The sequence below is a fragment of the Felis catus genome, chromosome D1 (genome assembly GCF_018350175.1).
Source record: "Felis catus isolate Fca126 chromosome D1, F.catus_Fca126_mat1.0, whole genome shotgun sequence".
NCBI classification, from domain to species: Eukaryota; Metazoa; Chordata; class Mammalia; order Carnivora; family Felidae; genus Felis; species Felis catus.
This window is the reverse complement of record NC_058377.1, coordinates 25,329,905-25,344,655: the sequence shown is the minus strand read 5'-3', so window position 1 is coordinate 25,344,655 and position 14,751 is coordinate 25,329,905. Positions and strand designations below refer to the sequence as shown.

General features: G+C 49.1%; 1 protein-coding gene and 1 long non-coding RNA gene across 3 annotated transcripts in view; one reads left to right on the top strand and one right to left on the bottom strand.

Moving 5' to 3' along the window:
- Positions 1-14,751, top strand: part of ETS1 (ETS proto-oncogene 1, transcription factor) — a 129,703-nt gene that overhangs the window by 108,333 nt on the left and 6,619 nt on the right. Inside the window, 1 exon segment of the mRNA XM_023239297.2 lies at positions 981-1,241. Within this exon segment, the coding sequence (XP_023095065.1) occupies positions 981-1,241 (261 nt within the window).
- LOC109491885 lies at positions 3,721-13,819 on the bottom strand. 2 transcript variants are annotated; one of them, XR_002145460.3, is made up of 3 exons: positions 12,320-13,819; positions 10,679-10,761; positions 3,721-10,247 (listed from the first exon to the last, which is right to left on the bottom strand). It is a non-coding gene; the product is annotated as an uncharacterized LOC109491885 (long non-coding RNA). The 2 variants fall into 2 exon arrangements; XR_006586111.1 differs by having other exon boundaries at positions 3,721-6,949.

Sequence of the window (14,751 nt, the reverse complement as noted above, 5' to 3'; positions counted from 1 at the left end):
TGGCATTTTTGCCAATGGAAATTTCTCTAGGAGCTATTATGCAATCACAGCAGCTGTTTATAACCTGGTTTGGGAAATTAATGAACTTGCATGATCTTGTGGTCAGTTAAGAATGCCTGAAGCAACTCCTAGAGTAAAGGATTTCTGACATTGCTATGGACCTTAACTCTTTAATCAGCTCCTTTGTTTTTTATTGGCCACACTCCCCCAGTGAAGTATAAATTCCAAGTACAAAATTGTACTTGGAGAGGACAAAGAACATGGATAGAAGAGCGATAGTGTTTTTTGTTTGTTTGTTTGTTTGTTTTTTAATCTCTTGGAAAAAAGCATCTCCTAACTTATTTCTGTATTTGAGAAGGCATAAAGGCATTGCATGTATTTCATTTAAAAATAGTATTTGGAAAAAATGCTAAAAAATAACACTTCAGTTCCAAGGTCAAGGAAGGTGAATCTGCTCTTAGTCTAGTGGAAATTTTTTTTTTTCTTATGACCAAAGTATTTTGCCAAATTGGGCCTTTTGAAATCATCTCATTGGCCTGATTTGGAGTAGGGAGTTAAGCCTGACACTGCTCTGATTTCTTTATCTCTTCGTTGAGTCTACTGCGTCAGCCAGAAATTCTGTAATACCATGTAGGATGCTCTGCTCTTGGATTTCTGGCTCTGGAATTCTGGTTCTGAACACTCCTGTGCCCCTCTGACTGATAAGAGCAACATGCAGCTGAGTCTCTGTCCCAGGGGCTGTAACACAGGACAACACGGTGGCATTGGGCTCGCGGATGGTGGCCCAGTGAGGCGCCCTTCCCCCCCCCCCCCCCCCCCCCCCCCCCGGACACCCATATGCTTCCATTTCCACTGGCCTCTCCATTCTTCCATCCCTCCTTCGGGTCTGATGAGCAATCCGTCGTCACTGAGAGGGTTTTTACAGTTGTCTTTTCCCAATTCCTCTCCCCCTGCCCTCTTCCCACCTCCTTTTCCCCCAGGTAAGCTCGGAGGCCAGGACTCTTTTGAGAGCGTGGAGAGCTACGACAGTTGTGACCGCCTCACCCAGTCCTGGAGCAGCCAGTCCTCTTTCAACAGCCTGCAGCGCGTCCCCTCCTATGACAGCTTCGACTCAGAGGACTATCCAGCCGCCCTGCCCAACCACAAGCCCAAGGGCACCTTCAAGGACTATGTGCGTGACCGTGCTGACCTCAACAAGGACAAGCCTGTCATTCCTGCTGCCGCCCTGGCGGGCTACACAGGTAGGTGCCCTGCCCCCACCCCAGCCGCCTCTGTGTGCTTATTGCCATGGGTGGGTTCAGTAGAAGGCACCGTGTGCATGTCCCTAGAGACTGAAGTCAGCCTCTTTCTTTTTTGCGGGGGAGCTGGGACGAACAAGCCTCTAAGACGTCTGATCCATCTGTCCCCCCATTCTGTGAATAGCCATTGACTTTTGGAAGTAAACAGCGTCATTCTATCCCAAGGGATCATTTCCAAGAGTGGTAGGGAAAACTTCTCCCTCAGAGGCATCATGGAATGGCTTACACTCTAGATTGTTCTATAGGGGAGTTCTCAATCGGCTGGCCGTTCAAATGGTAAAAGTGCCCTTGGTCACCCTACACTGTCCAGATCCTGGCCTCTCTGTTGGGAAACCCTTGCTTTTTTTCTCACTTAGCTCTATTACTGATTTTCTTCTACGAGTGAATGAAGAAAGAGCATGGGGTGTGGGAGGTGGATATTGAGAGCTTAGGCTTTGATGGAGAATCTGGGTAATCAAACAGTTCATTGTCTGAACGTGTCGTAGCCCACGTGCTGCCTAACCTTGGAGGCTTTTGAAGAGGGTATCTGTGAAATATCCAAGGAGCGTTAATGTATTAACTGTCAGATCCTTTCTAGAAGACTGTAGTGTTTTCTAAGAATTAGAAATTGTGTCGCTTGAGTGGAGCTTATTTTAAGCTTTGATTACTCCCCTGTGTAGGCCACCATTGTCTTGTACTTGACTCCACCCTGGACAGGTTGACATGGGGGCACCCTTCGTGTGGATGGAGGCAAATCGTCATACCTGTGTTTCTAGGGCGGTGCCTGGCTGATCTCAAAAGCGGGCTTGATCCTCATTCTTCTAGCAGGGAACTCTCAGGGTTTTACTAGGGAAGCCAGCTGACCTTTGAGAACGACTCAAAGGCTGAGAAAATTTACTCCACCTTTAAAGTTCAGGAGTGTGTCTTTCGTACTGTCTATTCCATTTAGCTCCTGGTGCAGTTCCTTGCATGAAGCGGTGGCCAGGAATGATTATTTCTGTGTTTTAAGGTAGCAACAAGGTCTATACAGAGTCAGGACCCAGAAAGGCACCCGGTTCTTTCTACGGTAGCTTCCCACAGTCTTTGCTTGAACGTCACTAGCATGTGGAAAAGTGCTGCTTTCCAAGGGAGTCCTCTCTCATCTCCGGACAGCAGACTGTTAGAAAGTTTGCCCCTTTCCATTAATGACTTCTGGAATGAGGAAAAGTGTATTCAAGGTGTATATTCAAAAAATGTATTCAGCCTCTTTCAAGGTGTATAAGAGTGCTGGCTCCTGTAGTCTCAGCTCCTGGGTATTTTAAGCCCCGGACTCCAGTTGGATACTGAGGAAGGAGTGGGGAGTCATGCAGCTTAATTAGGAGGAGAAAGGAAAGACCCAGGAACCTCCAGCATGACTGTGTGGGCTTGGGAGGTGGTGGGGTCTCTAGCTGGTCACGCTTGCTTCTGTTCTCGCAGTGCGGGGAGATCCGTGCTCTGCCATTTGCCGAATGTAAAGGCCAGCCCTTCTTCAGCTCAACCCTGACTTCCGGTACCAAGTCCTGAACTTAGTTTCCCCTCGCTGAAGGTGTTTCTGTATTCTCTCTGGCATAATCACCCTTCTCACCACCAGCATCTACAGTCAATGTTTCTCCTATGGCAGTTTTCATCAGTCTGTCTTAGCTAGGTATGTGATCATGAAAACTTGGCTTGGGAGGGTGGTTTTGTGGATAATGAGATTAAGGAAACTGACCCCTAAGTTCTAAAGTTTGGATTATGGCCAGAGAAAGCCTGATGGTTTCCGTCGCCCTTCATGGGATAAGATTCTGGTCAGGATCTCTGGCCGTTGCGCAGATCTAGGAGTTTCTGGGAGGGGTGGCAGCCCGATCTCCGCCTCTAATAGAAACCCCTCTGAAAGTGTTACGTGTCTTAGTTATTGGATTTCCTGTGTGGGAGAAGCCTGCCGAGCTAACAGTCTACAAGAGTGACTGAAAGGGTTTTGACTGAGATGATCTTAGTACCTCGAAAGAATTATCTGAGAATCTTTCCAAGTGTCCCTGTTTCAGGGAGAGACAGGAAGGGATGAACTGTGAATTCAGAATGAATGTGAAATACAAATTAGAGACATGGGCTGCCATCAAGATAGCCCAGCATCAGCCTGCTGCCCGCGAGGCTTCCCTGGAAGTCCAGCTCAGAGCCAAATAGATAGGAGCATCAGAAAGTTCTTTCAGCAGAAATACAGGTGTGCTCTGGAGGTCTGAGTTATGGCTGACGTCACCCCTGATTTGGATGGATTTTTTAAAATTATTTTATTTTAGAGAAAGAGAGAATGTGTGCAAGAGGGGGGAGGGGCAAAGAGAGGGAATCCCGAGCAGGCTCCACGCTCAGCACAGAACCTGACATGGGGCTCAATCCCACAACACCCTGGGATCATGACCTGGGCTGAAATCAAGAGTTGAACGCTCAACCGACTGAGCCACCCAGACGCCCCTGAGTGGGTTGTTTTTAAAAGGTGCTCTTGCTTTCTTCCTTCTTTTCTCTGTCTCTCTCCCTCTCTTTCTCTAAGGGAGTATAACACCCAGTGAGTGGAAGAAGAGGGAAGGTGAATGCCAGTTAAAGGCCTCGAAGACTAAAGCAGCCGCTTGCATTTAAAAGCACGTTTTAAGCATCTCACCATCCAGTTTTGCTTTATGGCTGGGGATACAGCTTTTCACCCTGTCTCATATGGTGGTGAGAACAATAGCCCAGAAAACAGAAGTCCCCTGGGCTGCCCCCCAGCTCTACCACACTGTGTGATTTTAGGCAAATTTACCTTGTACCCTTTTCTACTTTTAGTAAAGTGGAAGGTGTTCATCCTTATCTTGGTGGTGGGAGATCTGGGCAAATGTAATTGCACTAAATCAGTTAATGAAGCAAAGGAGTGCTAGGCATGATACTAAGCATGGGGGGTGTGGGTTGGGAGCTCAGTTGTAACAAACCAGTTGTTCCAACAAATGTTTCTGAGCACTGTTGAGTGCAGATAAGGGCCAGGAGTAGCCCTTGAGGGTTCATGATCTTGTCGAATTCGTGTAATGAGAATTGTCCTTAGACTTGGACTAGATTTTTTCTTCTTGCTGTGGTCTGCATGAAGGTCAGGATTTGTTAGGCGTGTGGGGGAGCCAGCCCAAATTTTGGGGACATTTTTCCTGGGCTCAGTGCTTGGTGGAGATCTGTCCACACTGCAAACGAATGCTCTGTGGTGGTTCCCTTGCCCTTGCCCGCTCATTGTGGTCCCGTATCATTTCAGGTCCACTCTAGGGGATGGGGAAGGGGATGGAACATACCTGTTCAGCCCCCTCCGCCAGCCACAGGGCGTGCACGTGCCTGGGATTCCTAGAGATGGGGCTCTGGCCTTATGCAGACGTGTTAAGATGAGCTGAAGTTTGGAAGAGGCCTTTGGCAAGCGGAAAGCGTTGTATGAGTGTTGGCAAACTTTCTTTTGCCTGTTAAAGTCACACCTATTTTCTCTCTCCTTTTTTGTTCATTCCCTTAAAATTCTGTTACTCCAGAGTATGTGTGGCCACACAGGAGGAGCCGTGTTCGTTTCCATCACCAGTACTTGGCTTCAGCTAAAGTGTGTATGTATACGTCCTCCGAGCTGGGAAGAGAGTCATTTCCCTGCCATTACGCACAGGGAGCTTGGGTCTTTGTCTCTATCACCTTCAAAGGACTGCATTTCACTTCTTCATGTGATGTCTTAGTTACTGCACTGTACGTGTGGAAATCAGTTAGAAACTGAATTTTCACATTCTCTTGCACTGTTACATTCTTCCTCCGAAGATAAGAAAATTGCATCAACCTTCACTGGGCTCCCATGGCAACTTGTTAAATTAGGTCAAGATGTGGGGGCAGATAACGTGGCTTGAAAGGCTGCCTGTTAGCTGAGTTAAGAATACATCAAATGCAACGCTGGCTTCCGCCAAAATGTACCTTCTTACCTTACTGTGAACTGCTTACGGTTATCAAACTGATACAATCAGAAAGCTCCATTTTCTCTTGTTTGAAGATACATTATGAACCCCGTCCAATTACAAAACAATCTGAGAGAAGTGGCCCAGTGTTTTCCTATCTGTTTGGTAGACCTAAGCAAAATGCTTCCCCGATCCCTGAAAAACATAGCAGTCTCTGATTATTTTTTCAATTGCAGTAGCTACAGAGGAGCATTCTGTGTTGTCAAATAGCGTTCCCTCTTCCTCTGGCCCCATTTTGTAGATGAGGAAACTGAGGCACAAAAAGTGACCGCGTCATTGCCACGTGCCCAGAAGTAGCTCCCGAATTGAACCTCAAGTGCCAGTTGTCTCACTCACCCCTGCAGTCCTTGTCCATGTTAAGGAACGAGAAGACTCATTGCTTACCTCAGTTGCTTTCCTACAGTAGATTAGAGACCTCGTCTCCCACTTGTTACCACTTAGCACCGCACGTATACGGGTTGGGGCTCTTTGGAGGACATAATGCTAGCCTTTGGCTTCAGTCTAGAGTCGTTGGCCTGTAGGTCACCTTTGAGCGAACTTCATTCCGGATGGCCAGACATTATGCCAGATAAGGCACCCTTCCTATCACTGGTGCTTCTTGAGCAGGCCTGGTGGTAATGCTGTTGTTTGTCCAGTGCCTGGGTATGTCCCCACCCAGAGTTACAATTGTGAATGAAGTGGTTAAGGTCTCTTTTTCTTCCTGAGGGCTGAAAAAGGCTGAGCCCAAAGCCGTTCATTAACTTTCGTTTCATTAACTGTAACGAAATGATGGAGTGCTCTGCAGATTGGTGAAAATACGGTCCCTCATTTTCCTTATGGCTAAACGTGGGACTGTCGGGAGTTCAACTTCCAAATACTTTTGCGTGAGACATCACCAAAAACAGGAGTACTAGTCTTGTAGAAAACGAAGCCCCATGCAGTGCATTCCCCTGGAACCCTCTCGAACTGCTTCTGGACTGAAAGACTTCTTGCCATGTCACAGATGGCCCTGGAGCCAGTCTAGAGTCATACAGTAAGAAAGTCCCTAGGCCAAGCCCAGAACCTTGGCGTTCTGGCTCACAGTTAAGTTTTAGGGTTCAGTAACCCAAAGCTACTGCTAAAACGTGTTTTTGAAAATAAACAACTTCACTGCAAAAGGAAGTGCTTCAAAGCCCTTCAATTCAGAATGAAACCCGAGATTTGGCAGTGTTACCTGAAATCGGAGTTTTCTGAAGGAAAACGGGATTGCAAAACAATCTCAAGGTACTCAGGTACAAACAGCAACCTAGGAAACCTTTGGTATAAGCCCAAGTTACCGATAAGGAAAGGGGAGAGGGGTCACCAAAGCAAATTCCTAGTGCGGCGGGACTTTGTGCGGGAGATTTCTACAATTCTGAATCCAGACGGGTATGTTATTAGGAACAGCATAGAGCTTTTTAATTTGGGGGTCAGGGGAGGGATAACTACCGAAGCCACGCTCTGGAATATAGTCTCTGGGTGAAGGCCATCAGTGTAAGAGTGTGTGCATGGGCTGTAGGTGAGAAGAAACAACTTGTGGACTTGAATATAGAACTCTGGTCCCCATTTCGGGCAGTGACTGCCTTCTCCAGGTGCCCTGAGGTTCTGGGGGCAGGCAACGCTGGAGCTGGCCCGCAGGCTTGCAGGCGGCCAACCACAGTCTCAGTGTAGAGCATCCTTGGGTAGCACCTGAATGGGCAGGAGGAAGCGAGCTCAGAAATGAGAAAGGCAGCAACAGAGAGTGTCTCCCCTTTCCGGTTCAGAGGCCCTGTGATGAGCAGGTTGCAGGAAGCCAGGCAGACACCCCCCCTTGGCCTAAAGCGGGGCATTGCTGCCAGCCAGCATCTCAGAAGCCGGGCAGGATTCTGATTCTCTGTGCTGTGTTTCGCGGTGGGTCCTGGGTTGGGGGAGGGGTGCGTGGAATGGTTTGGGGGGAGGGATCTCCCTGGAGTAATGGGTTAACATGCCGCTCAGTTTAGGAGACTGACGGGGAAACACCGTGGGTCATGGGGGAGGGAAACTCCTTGGGAAATTTGAACTGGATGAGAGAGGTCCCTTTCTCTGGTCTGCAGGGCCCTTTTCCTGCTTCTGCCCCCTGATTCACTTTGTGGTAGTTCTTCGTAATCATCTGACACGAGTAGAAAAGGATCACAGGGGAGCGGGATTCGGCTTCATTATTAATTTTCTTTTTTTCTAAATGTCTTTAAAAAAAAACGTGGAAAGGGAGGCTCCCTGTTTCCGCTCGTTGTTGATGAAGGCCACAGCTGACTGAGCCACCTCCTCGTCTTGATTCAGCTGCAGTAATACCTTGCAAGCTGTCTTTGCCCATTTACCCTTCACACGGTGTGCCCCAGTCCCTGGTGCCGTCCCCAGCTACCCGAGGCCGAGCGGGTACCTGGATTTTGGGTGGCAGGCGACTTGCAAGTTGACCCCTCTGTTTTGGGGACGGCCCCCCCTGCCCGTTTTGGAGGAGTCCCGAAGTCTCCGATTTTGTGGGTCCCTGTTTCTTTAACAAAAGCTAACTACAAATGATGGAATTGGGTGGTGACTGTTCTGGAATTCCTGCTCTGTCTCCAGTTTGAGGCTCCACCTTTTTGGTCTTTGAAGTAAAATGTTTCCACTGAGCAGAAGTCAGCCAGCACGCTGCTGAGGCATCCACACAGGTCCTCGTTGCCTTCAACCAACAGGCCTTGGAAACTCCCCGCAGCTTCTGTTGGGAAAGGCCCTGCCAGGCGTCCCAAAGATTCCTGCTTTTGCCCCTTGGCATCTTTCTCTTTTCCTTGGATGGCCTTCACTGCTCTGGAGCATGAGCAGTGAGTGGTTCCTTGGTATAGAGACTCAGTTCAAGAGCAGCTGTACCCCTTCCGTTTCTCCCTAAGGCGACTTCCATGTGACACCCCCAGGTTGGTAGGTCTGTCACTTGGGAATGCCTTCCCATTTCAGTCCAGGCAAAACGCCCAAGAGGGAGGCCTTCCTAGGCTGTTTAAGCCCTGGTTATGTTTCATGGAGACGTCAAGAGCTGGACTCGGCCGCCGGTCGGCCTGCGTGTGTGCCAGCTTTGCCACTGACCGTGTGTGACCTCAGGCAAGCAGACGTCCCTGTACCTCCGTTTTCTCATCTGCGAAATGGTAGCAGTAATAGTTATGGTCTCATAGGACGGTTGTGAGGATGGAAGGAATCGTTTGGGGAAAGCGTCCAGAAGCCTTGCTAGGTACATAGCGGGTTACCACTGTTCCATATCATCCTGCAACTTTTGTCTTTCCGGTGTAATTCTGTATTCCTTGAGGCCAGAGGTTAATGTATTTTATTTAGAGAATTCCAGTAATTGGTGGCAGTGACTTAGGGCACAAAAGATACTTAATATCAGATTAGGTCATTCTGACCATTCAGCTCAAACCACCTGTGCTAAGCTCCTACTGTGCACTCGCCTCTTTCATGGACATTACCTTTTTTGAACTGTCACCAACCACCGCACCAGGTAGGTTCTGTGAGTCTCACTGTACGAATGAGGGAATCGAAGTTCAGAGGGGGGAAAGAGGTCTAGCCCAACGTCGCCTAGAAAACCACAAAGAAGATGCCTTTCAAAGTTTTTCACGGTGTCGGGCGATTAGTAGGAAGAGATCCACTCTTAGTGGCCGGGTTAGTGTCATTCTGGGTCTGCTAAGATGTAGATGTCAAGACGGGATTAGACTTGCAAGAAATGTCTTGGTGTGTGAGGGAGGTCCATGAAGGACAAAGTGGGGGACAGCACGGGAAGGCCGGGGAGCTTTTAGACCAGGCTGCAGGTCTGACACCTGTAAAAGGAGGGAGGGAGGGCGGATTTGGGTGGGGAAGAGCCTCCATGAGCGGCTCAGTGCCAAGAAAAGTCTGGTCGGACTCCTGGGGAATCCTCATGCCAGAGTCGCCCAGCGGAGCAGCTCTGTGTCCCCCAGGAATGAACCTCATGCCTCTGGGGAGCGGCCCCAGGTAGTGTGGCCTCAGCGGGGACATGGATCCCATCAGTCCTGCTGCCTGCAGTCGGAGGTCTGAGTAGCACCTCGTCACGGCCGCCGCAGGTCTGCTGACCGGCCACATCAGCCCCCCCCGACGAACACGGGTTGTCGGGTAGGCCAGCGCGGCAGGACTCAAGGCCACGGTCCCGGTGCTCTTGGTGGCCCACGATAGGCTTCAGAGCTCTGTGCCTGTTGTTGCCCTCAACAAAGCCAAAATGGCATTGTCTTCTGTGTGACTCACCTCTCCCTGAGAATCACAAGAGTGAAAGTGGTCCTGAGTGAGTGAATGTGAAACGTTGACGGGAGGCCAGGGCGCTCCTCGCTGGAGAGGTGCTCGCAGGGTGCAGCTCTGTGGAGGTGGTTGACATTCAGAGCCGAGGTGGGTGCAGTTTCTCGGGCAGGGCCCCTCAAGGCGAGGCTCTCGGTCCTTTCTTCTTTAAAGGCAAGGCGTAGGTAGGACACAGCCCATCACACGATGGCGGAACAAAATGCGTTCCTTTGTCTACCTCCTCACTGTTGTTCACGTTCTGTTTGCTACCCAACCCGGTCTGGCTACCACACCTTACATCTGAGGGGCGTTCGGTGGTTGATTGCTGGATAGAATTGAAAAATTCGGTGCTTCGATGGTCCCTTGGGGTCTAGCTCACCTCCCCGAGAATTCTAACAGACTTAGCCGGTCATTTCGTCGCATCCTGGACACGCGGGGGGGGGGGGGGGGGGGGCTTTGCTGCTAGGAGAGAATAAGTTCCAGAGATTGCCCTCCGCCCCCTGAGAAGCGCGGGCGCCCGACTCCTCCAATTCTGTGTTCTAATCCTCATCAGTGAGCACACCTTTCTTTCTTCCTGTTGCCCAGATACATCATTCGGGAGGCATTTTCTTTTGACGTTTGCATTGGTCCCACAAAGCGTCTCTTGGGTTTCTAACAAGATTCTCACCCCGTACCCTCAAATCCAAACCCAGCCTGTTTCTGGGGACTTCGTAAAAGAGTCCGTTACCTAGAAGACATCAGGAGGAAAAGCTCTGAATAACCCACTTCCTGACTCGAGCTTCCCCCTCTCTGTGTCCGAGTCTGTGTGTGAGCGGTGGGTCGAGTATGGTCAGGGCCCTTGGGTCTGGTGGCAGGAGTGGCTGTATTTGAATATAGGCGGCCCCTTTAAGAGAAGACCCGTCTCCTTTCTCCTTCCACCCCCACGCAGGTGTACTTGAGCACATGCAGGTGTGAGGAGCCCAAGCAAAAACAAGGGTCTTTCCTCTACACCCTAAAGCGTGTGACTGTCTCGTTCTCAGGACCGAGACAGACTCGCCCAGGAGCCTCGCCGACGTCTGTTCCAGGTGGGGCGGCCCGGCAGACCTGTGGCCAGCCACCTCGGCTTGCCCCCCGGTCTGTCTTGCACATGGATGAGCTGGACAGGACTTTCTGCTTTACCTTCAGGTCATGCTCATGAGATCCGCCTCCGGGTCCGACCCACCGACATCTGTGGGCAATGCTGCTGAATTCCTAGGTCAGCCCTACAAAATAAGTAGGCGGAGCGTGCTTTGTGAGGAGCATAAATGATTAGGGAAAAAAAGCACACTGGGGGAAAGAGGATCTAAGTCTGTCTGTGGCCAAGATTTCCCCAAACCATAAATGTGTGTGATACTTTCACTTGCAAAGCAGTATGCATCTGCTCTTGTCTGTGTGCACCTACTTTGAATCAGAGCAAGAACTTCACAGAGTAATCCCTAACTTTAGCAAATCTTCACGGGTTGTTCTCATGTGCAGTATCTTTTAAAAATCACGCATTTATATACTTGAACCTTCCTTTCAGCCTGCCGCTTCCTCCTTTTCCAAGCTTGCCATGTAAAAGGCCGGTTTAATTCTCGGAAGAATAGTTGAATTTTATCTTGTGCTTTGCTGTGTGTGTGTGTGTGTGTGTGTGTGTGTGTGTTTTATTAATTTCATCTTTTTTGCTTGTCTTTCTCTGAAAAGTCTGTTTTTAAAAATATATGTTCTAGGGGAACCCAGGGTAGCTTAGTCAGCTAAGCGTCAGACTCTTGGTATTGGCTCAGGTCATGATCTCACTGTTCGTGGGTTCGAGTCCCCACTTGGGATTCTCTTGGGATTGCTTCGGATTCTCTCTCTGTCTCTCTCTGCCCCTTCCCTGCTCATGTGAGCATGTGCTCTCTCACAAAGTAAAAAATTAACTATAAATATATCTATCTATATCTATATCTATATCTATATCTATATCTATATCTATATCTTCTGCTGTGTTGTTCTTCTGTTTAATTCCACTGTTGTGTTTTATATTGTTCCCAAACTGTTCAGTATTATGGTCACCTCTTTATGTACATACATAATATGTGTGTGTATTTATATTTCTATATTTCTTAATAACAGGAACTTAATTTATGTCTTTATAAAGTAGGGAGGAGCAGGGATAGCTGTTTCCATTTTAGAGATGGGAAAAGTAAGCCCAGAGAGGTTCAGTTAGTTGCATAAGATCGTGCAGTGAATCAGGGAAGTGCCGAATGCTTGAACTCCCCACTTGGGGCATCCCATGGGCATATGTTATGTATTTTTTAATTTCGTAGGATGCTCTCTGCTCTCCTCTCTCGGTTCGCCACCGCCTGACACGTTTGTCTGTTTTTAATTTTTTGAAATTCTCCTTTCTTTTGGTCTCACGTGCCAGAGACATGGACTTGACATCAAAGGCTGGTTTTAATTGATTTGAGAGCGGTTTTCTAACTTGCTTCCATTGTTAGGTACTGGCTCTTTCAGCAATAAAGTTCACGGAGTTATTGTACGTTATGTTCGTGGAGTGTGTTTTTCCAGCCCCTGTCAGAGAGTGTTCTTTGTGGCTGTGCATTGAATTATTAGAATTTATATCCCCCAACTGTTGTCCTTGAGTTTCTAGGCACTGATATGGGAACTCACTGATAGAACATGTGATTCATTAAACCAAGGCATTGTTGGCGAGTTATAGAACGTACCATATCTAGATCATGTTGGAGGTGAGATGCGATAGGGTTGGGGTTGGGGGGCAAGAGATGGGCGTAACTCAGAAAAAAAAAGGGGAAAAGATACCTTTTTTGGACAGAAAGCCAAGCCAAAATATCAAGCAATCTCTGCCCTTCCTTTTCTTTTAAAAATCTTCCCGGTGCTTTGATTGTCAAACTGCCCAGCAGTTACTCATCCTCAGGCAGAAGATGTCTGCTGCCTCAGGTGGCGTTGGGTCCAGAGAGCAAGAAACTGTCAGGATGTTTCCTGGTCATTCCTCAACTTCATTTCGTAAGGACTTCGTAGAAATAGAGACATTTTGGAATCTTTCATGAACGAGAGCTTAGAAGGGGGTTGACAGGAAGGGGTGTGATGCTTAGGCTCTGGGGTCACCCCGTCTGCTGCCAGAGGTGGGCACCTTTGCAGTAGTAGGAGAGGAAGATAAGACTTGTGAACAGATGGGTCATTTCTGGATTTGAGGGTTCTGTTTTTGCCATCATCGTTTGGCTGTGGGTAGAGACACCTGGGTGGAAGGGAGGGGCCCATCAGGCCCGTTCCTCTGTTTTAGGACCACCTGCCAGATGTGTGTTCTTAGGGCAGAGTCTGCCCTTTTGCAAGGGTGACCAACCATGAGAGTTTCATAGGTTAAAATAAATGTGGTGTCCTGCCCACACTGAGGTATTTGATTTGACTTTTAGAGTCAAGCTGAAGAGATTAACTTCTCAAAGTAGCAAATCAATCCCCAAAGGGCAGGCGGTGTGGTCGTTTTTATTTTGGGGAACATGTTGATGAAACAGCCCGGGAGTCACTCATGTTGATTAGTCCCAGATCTGGTTTAATAGAGAGAAGCAGGTGGGGTGGTTTTTAAGATCCTTACCCCTTTCTTCAGAGGACGATGGTTTGAGCAGTACAAGTCAGTAAATGTTTCCTGAGCGCTGGTCTGAGAAGCCATACCTGCCATCGAGAAAATAAGGATCAACGAGGGGTAGTCCGTGCGCACAGCGAGCCAACAACTGGGGTCATTCGGCAGCAGGTAGCTTTTTGGTTGTCGGTATTTGCCGGTGAGGCACCATCTAGGCTTGGGATTGCAGCAGTGAAGAAGCACAGTGTGTGTCCTCAGAGCATATATTCTAGTGATGAGAGAGATGGGCCTGGAGCTGACGGCCTTGGTATAAATACACCATAATGGACGGGTACCAGACAGAGCGACTGCTCTGTGTTGACCTCTGTCTGCATGGAAATCAGCTCTGATATGTCAGCCTCGTGCTGGGGCGCAGATGACAGGGTGAGACCTTGCGGTGGCAATGAAAAGGAAAAACTCAAGTCCTATCCTGGGCCCTGTTCGCTAGCAGTGAGTCCGTTGGGCAGATAGCCCCCAAAGCTAGAAAGTGCGAAGAAATCGACTGACAGATTGGCAAATGGAAGGCATTGTTACCAGGAGAATCTTACTGAAATTTGGTCCTAGCCCACTGCCGTATATCTAAGTCGCTCACTTCTTGGGGCGCCTGGGTGGTTCGGTCGGTGAAATGTCTGACTTCAGGTCGTGATCTCGAGGTTTGTGAGTTCGAGCCCCGTTGTCGGGCTCTGTGATGTCAGGCTCGGAGCCTGGAACCTGCTTGGGATTCTGTGTCTCCCCCCTCGTGCTGCCCCTCCCCCCCGCTCATGCTACGTCTCTCTCTTTATCAAAAACAAATAAACATTTAAAAAAATTGCAGTTGCTCACTTCTTAGACTCAGAGTAAGGGAACAACAACAACAACGACAACGACATAAATAGAAGGGGATTTTTAACAACCAGCCCTCATCAAGATACGTGGCAGGCCTTCCAGTTCCTAGACAAGGAGAAGGGACTTAACACATCACCAGAATGAGTAGGAATTTACTCGAAGCTGTACCTCAAAAAATTGTAGATTGGCGCCTTGGATTTGAAGTAAGCCTTGAGGGTTCCCACCTGATACCTCTGCTTCGAAGATCGTATCACATTCTTCACATCAGGACTGTCACTGTTGTACCTTCCTCTGGCCCAGAAGCTGAGAAGAACAAAGCAGTGTGAGGAACTGAGGAAATCCCCCTGCTGCAGCCAGCGAGGGAGCTGGGGGGTGTGCAGGCCCAGCGAGAGCGTGTGTGGGGCCCTCCCTCCTGCACTTCTTTGCCGAGAGCCTCCCTTCTAACAGGGACCCCTCTGTTGTTGTGGCTGAGAGTCTCTACTTGAGAAGCATAGTTTCCCAGTGATGCCACCGGATTCCTGATGTGTGACACCCCAGGGCAGCATGGTGAAGGACGCCGTTGACTGCCTTGGGGGCCCCAGACAGGGACACCATTGTGAGTCACATTGAGTCTGTGAACTCCCCCTTCCCATGACTGGTACTATTCTTAGCACCATCCTCTGCTCCCTGGGACAGAGGTCACTGGGAGCACCTTCGAGTTGGGTGGGTGGATGGGGCTGGGCCCGGGGTGAGAGGAGGTGCAAGATGGGGCAGAGCTATGCTAAGCAATACAGAAATGTCCTGTGGGAGATGT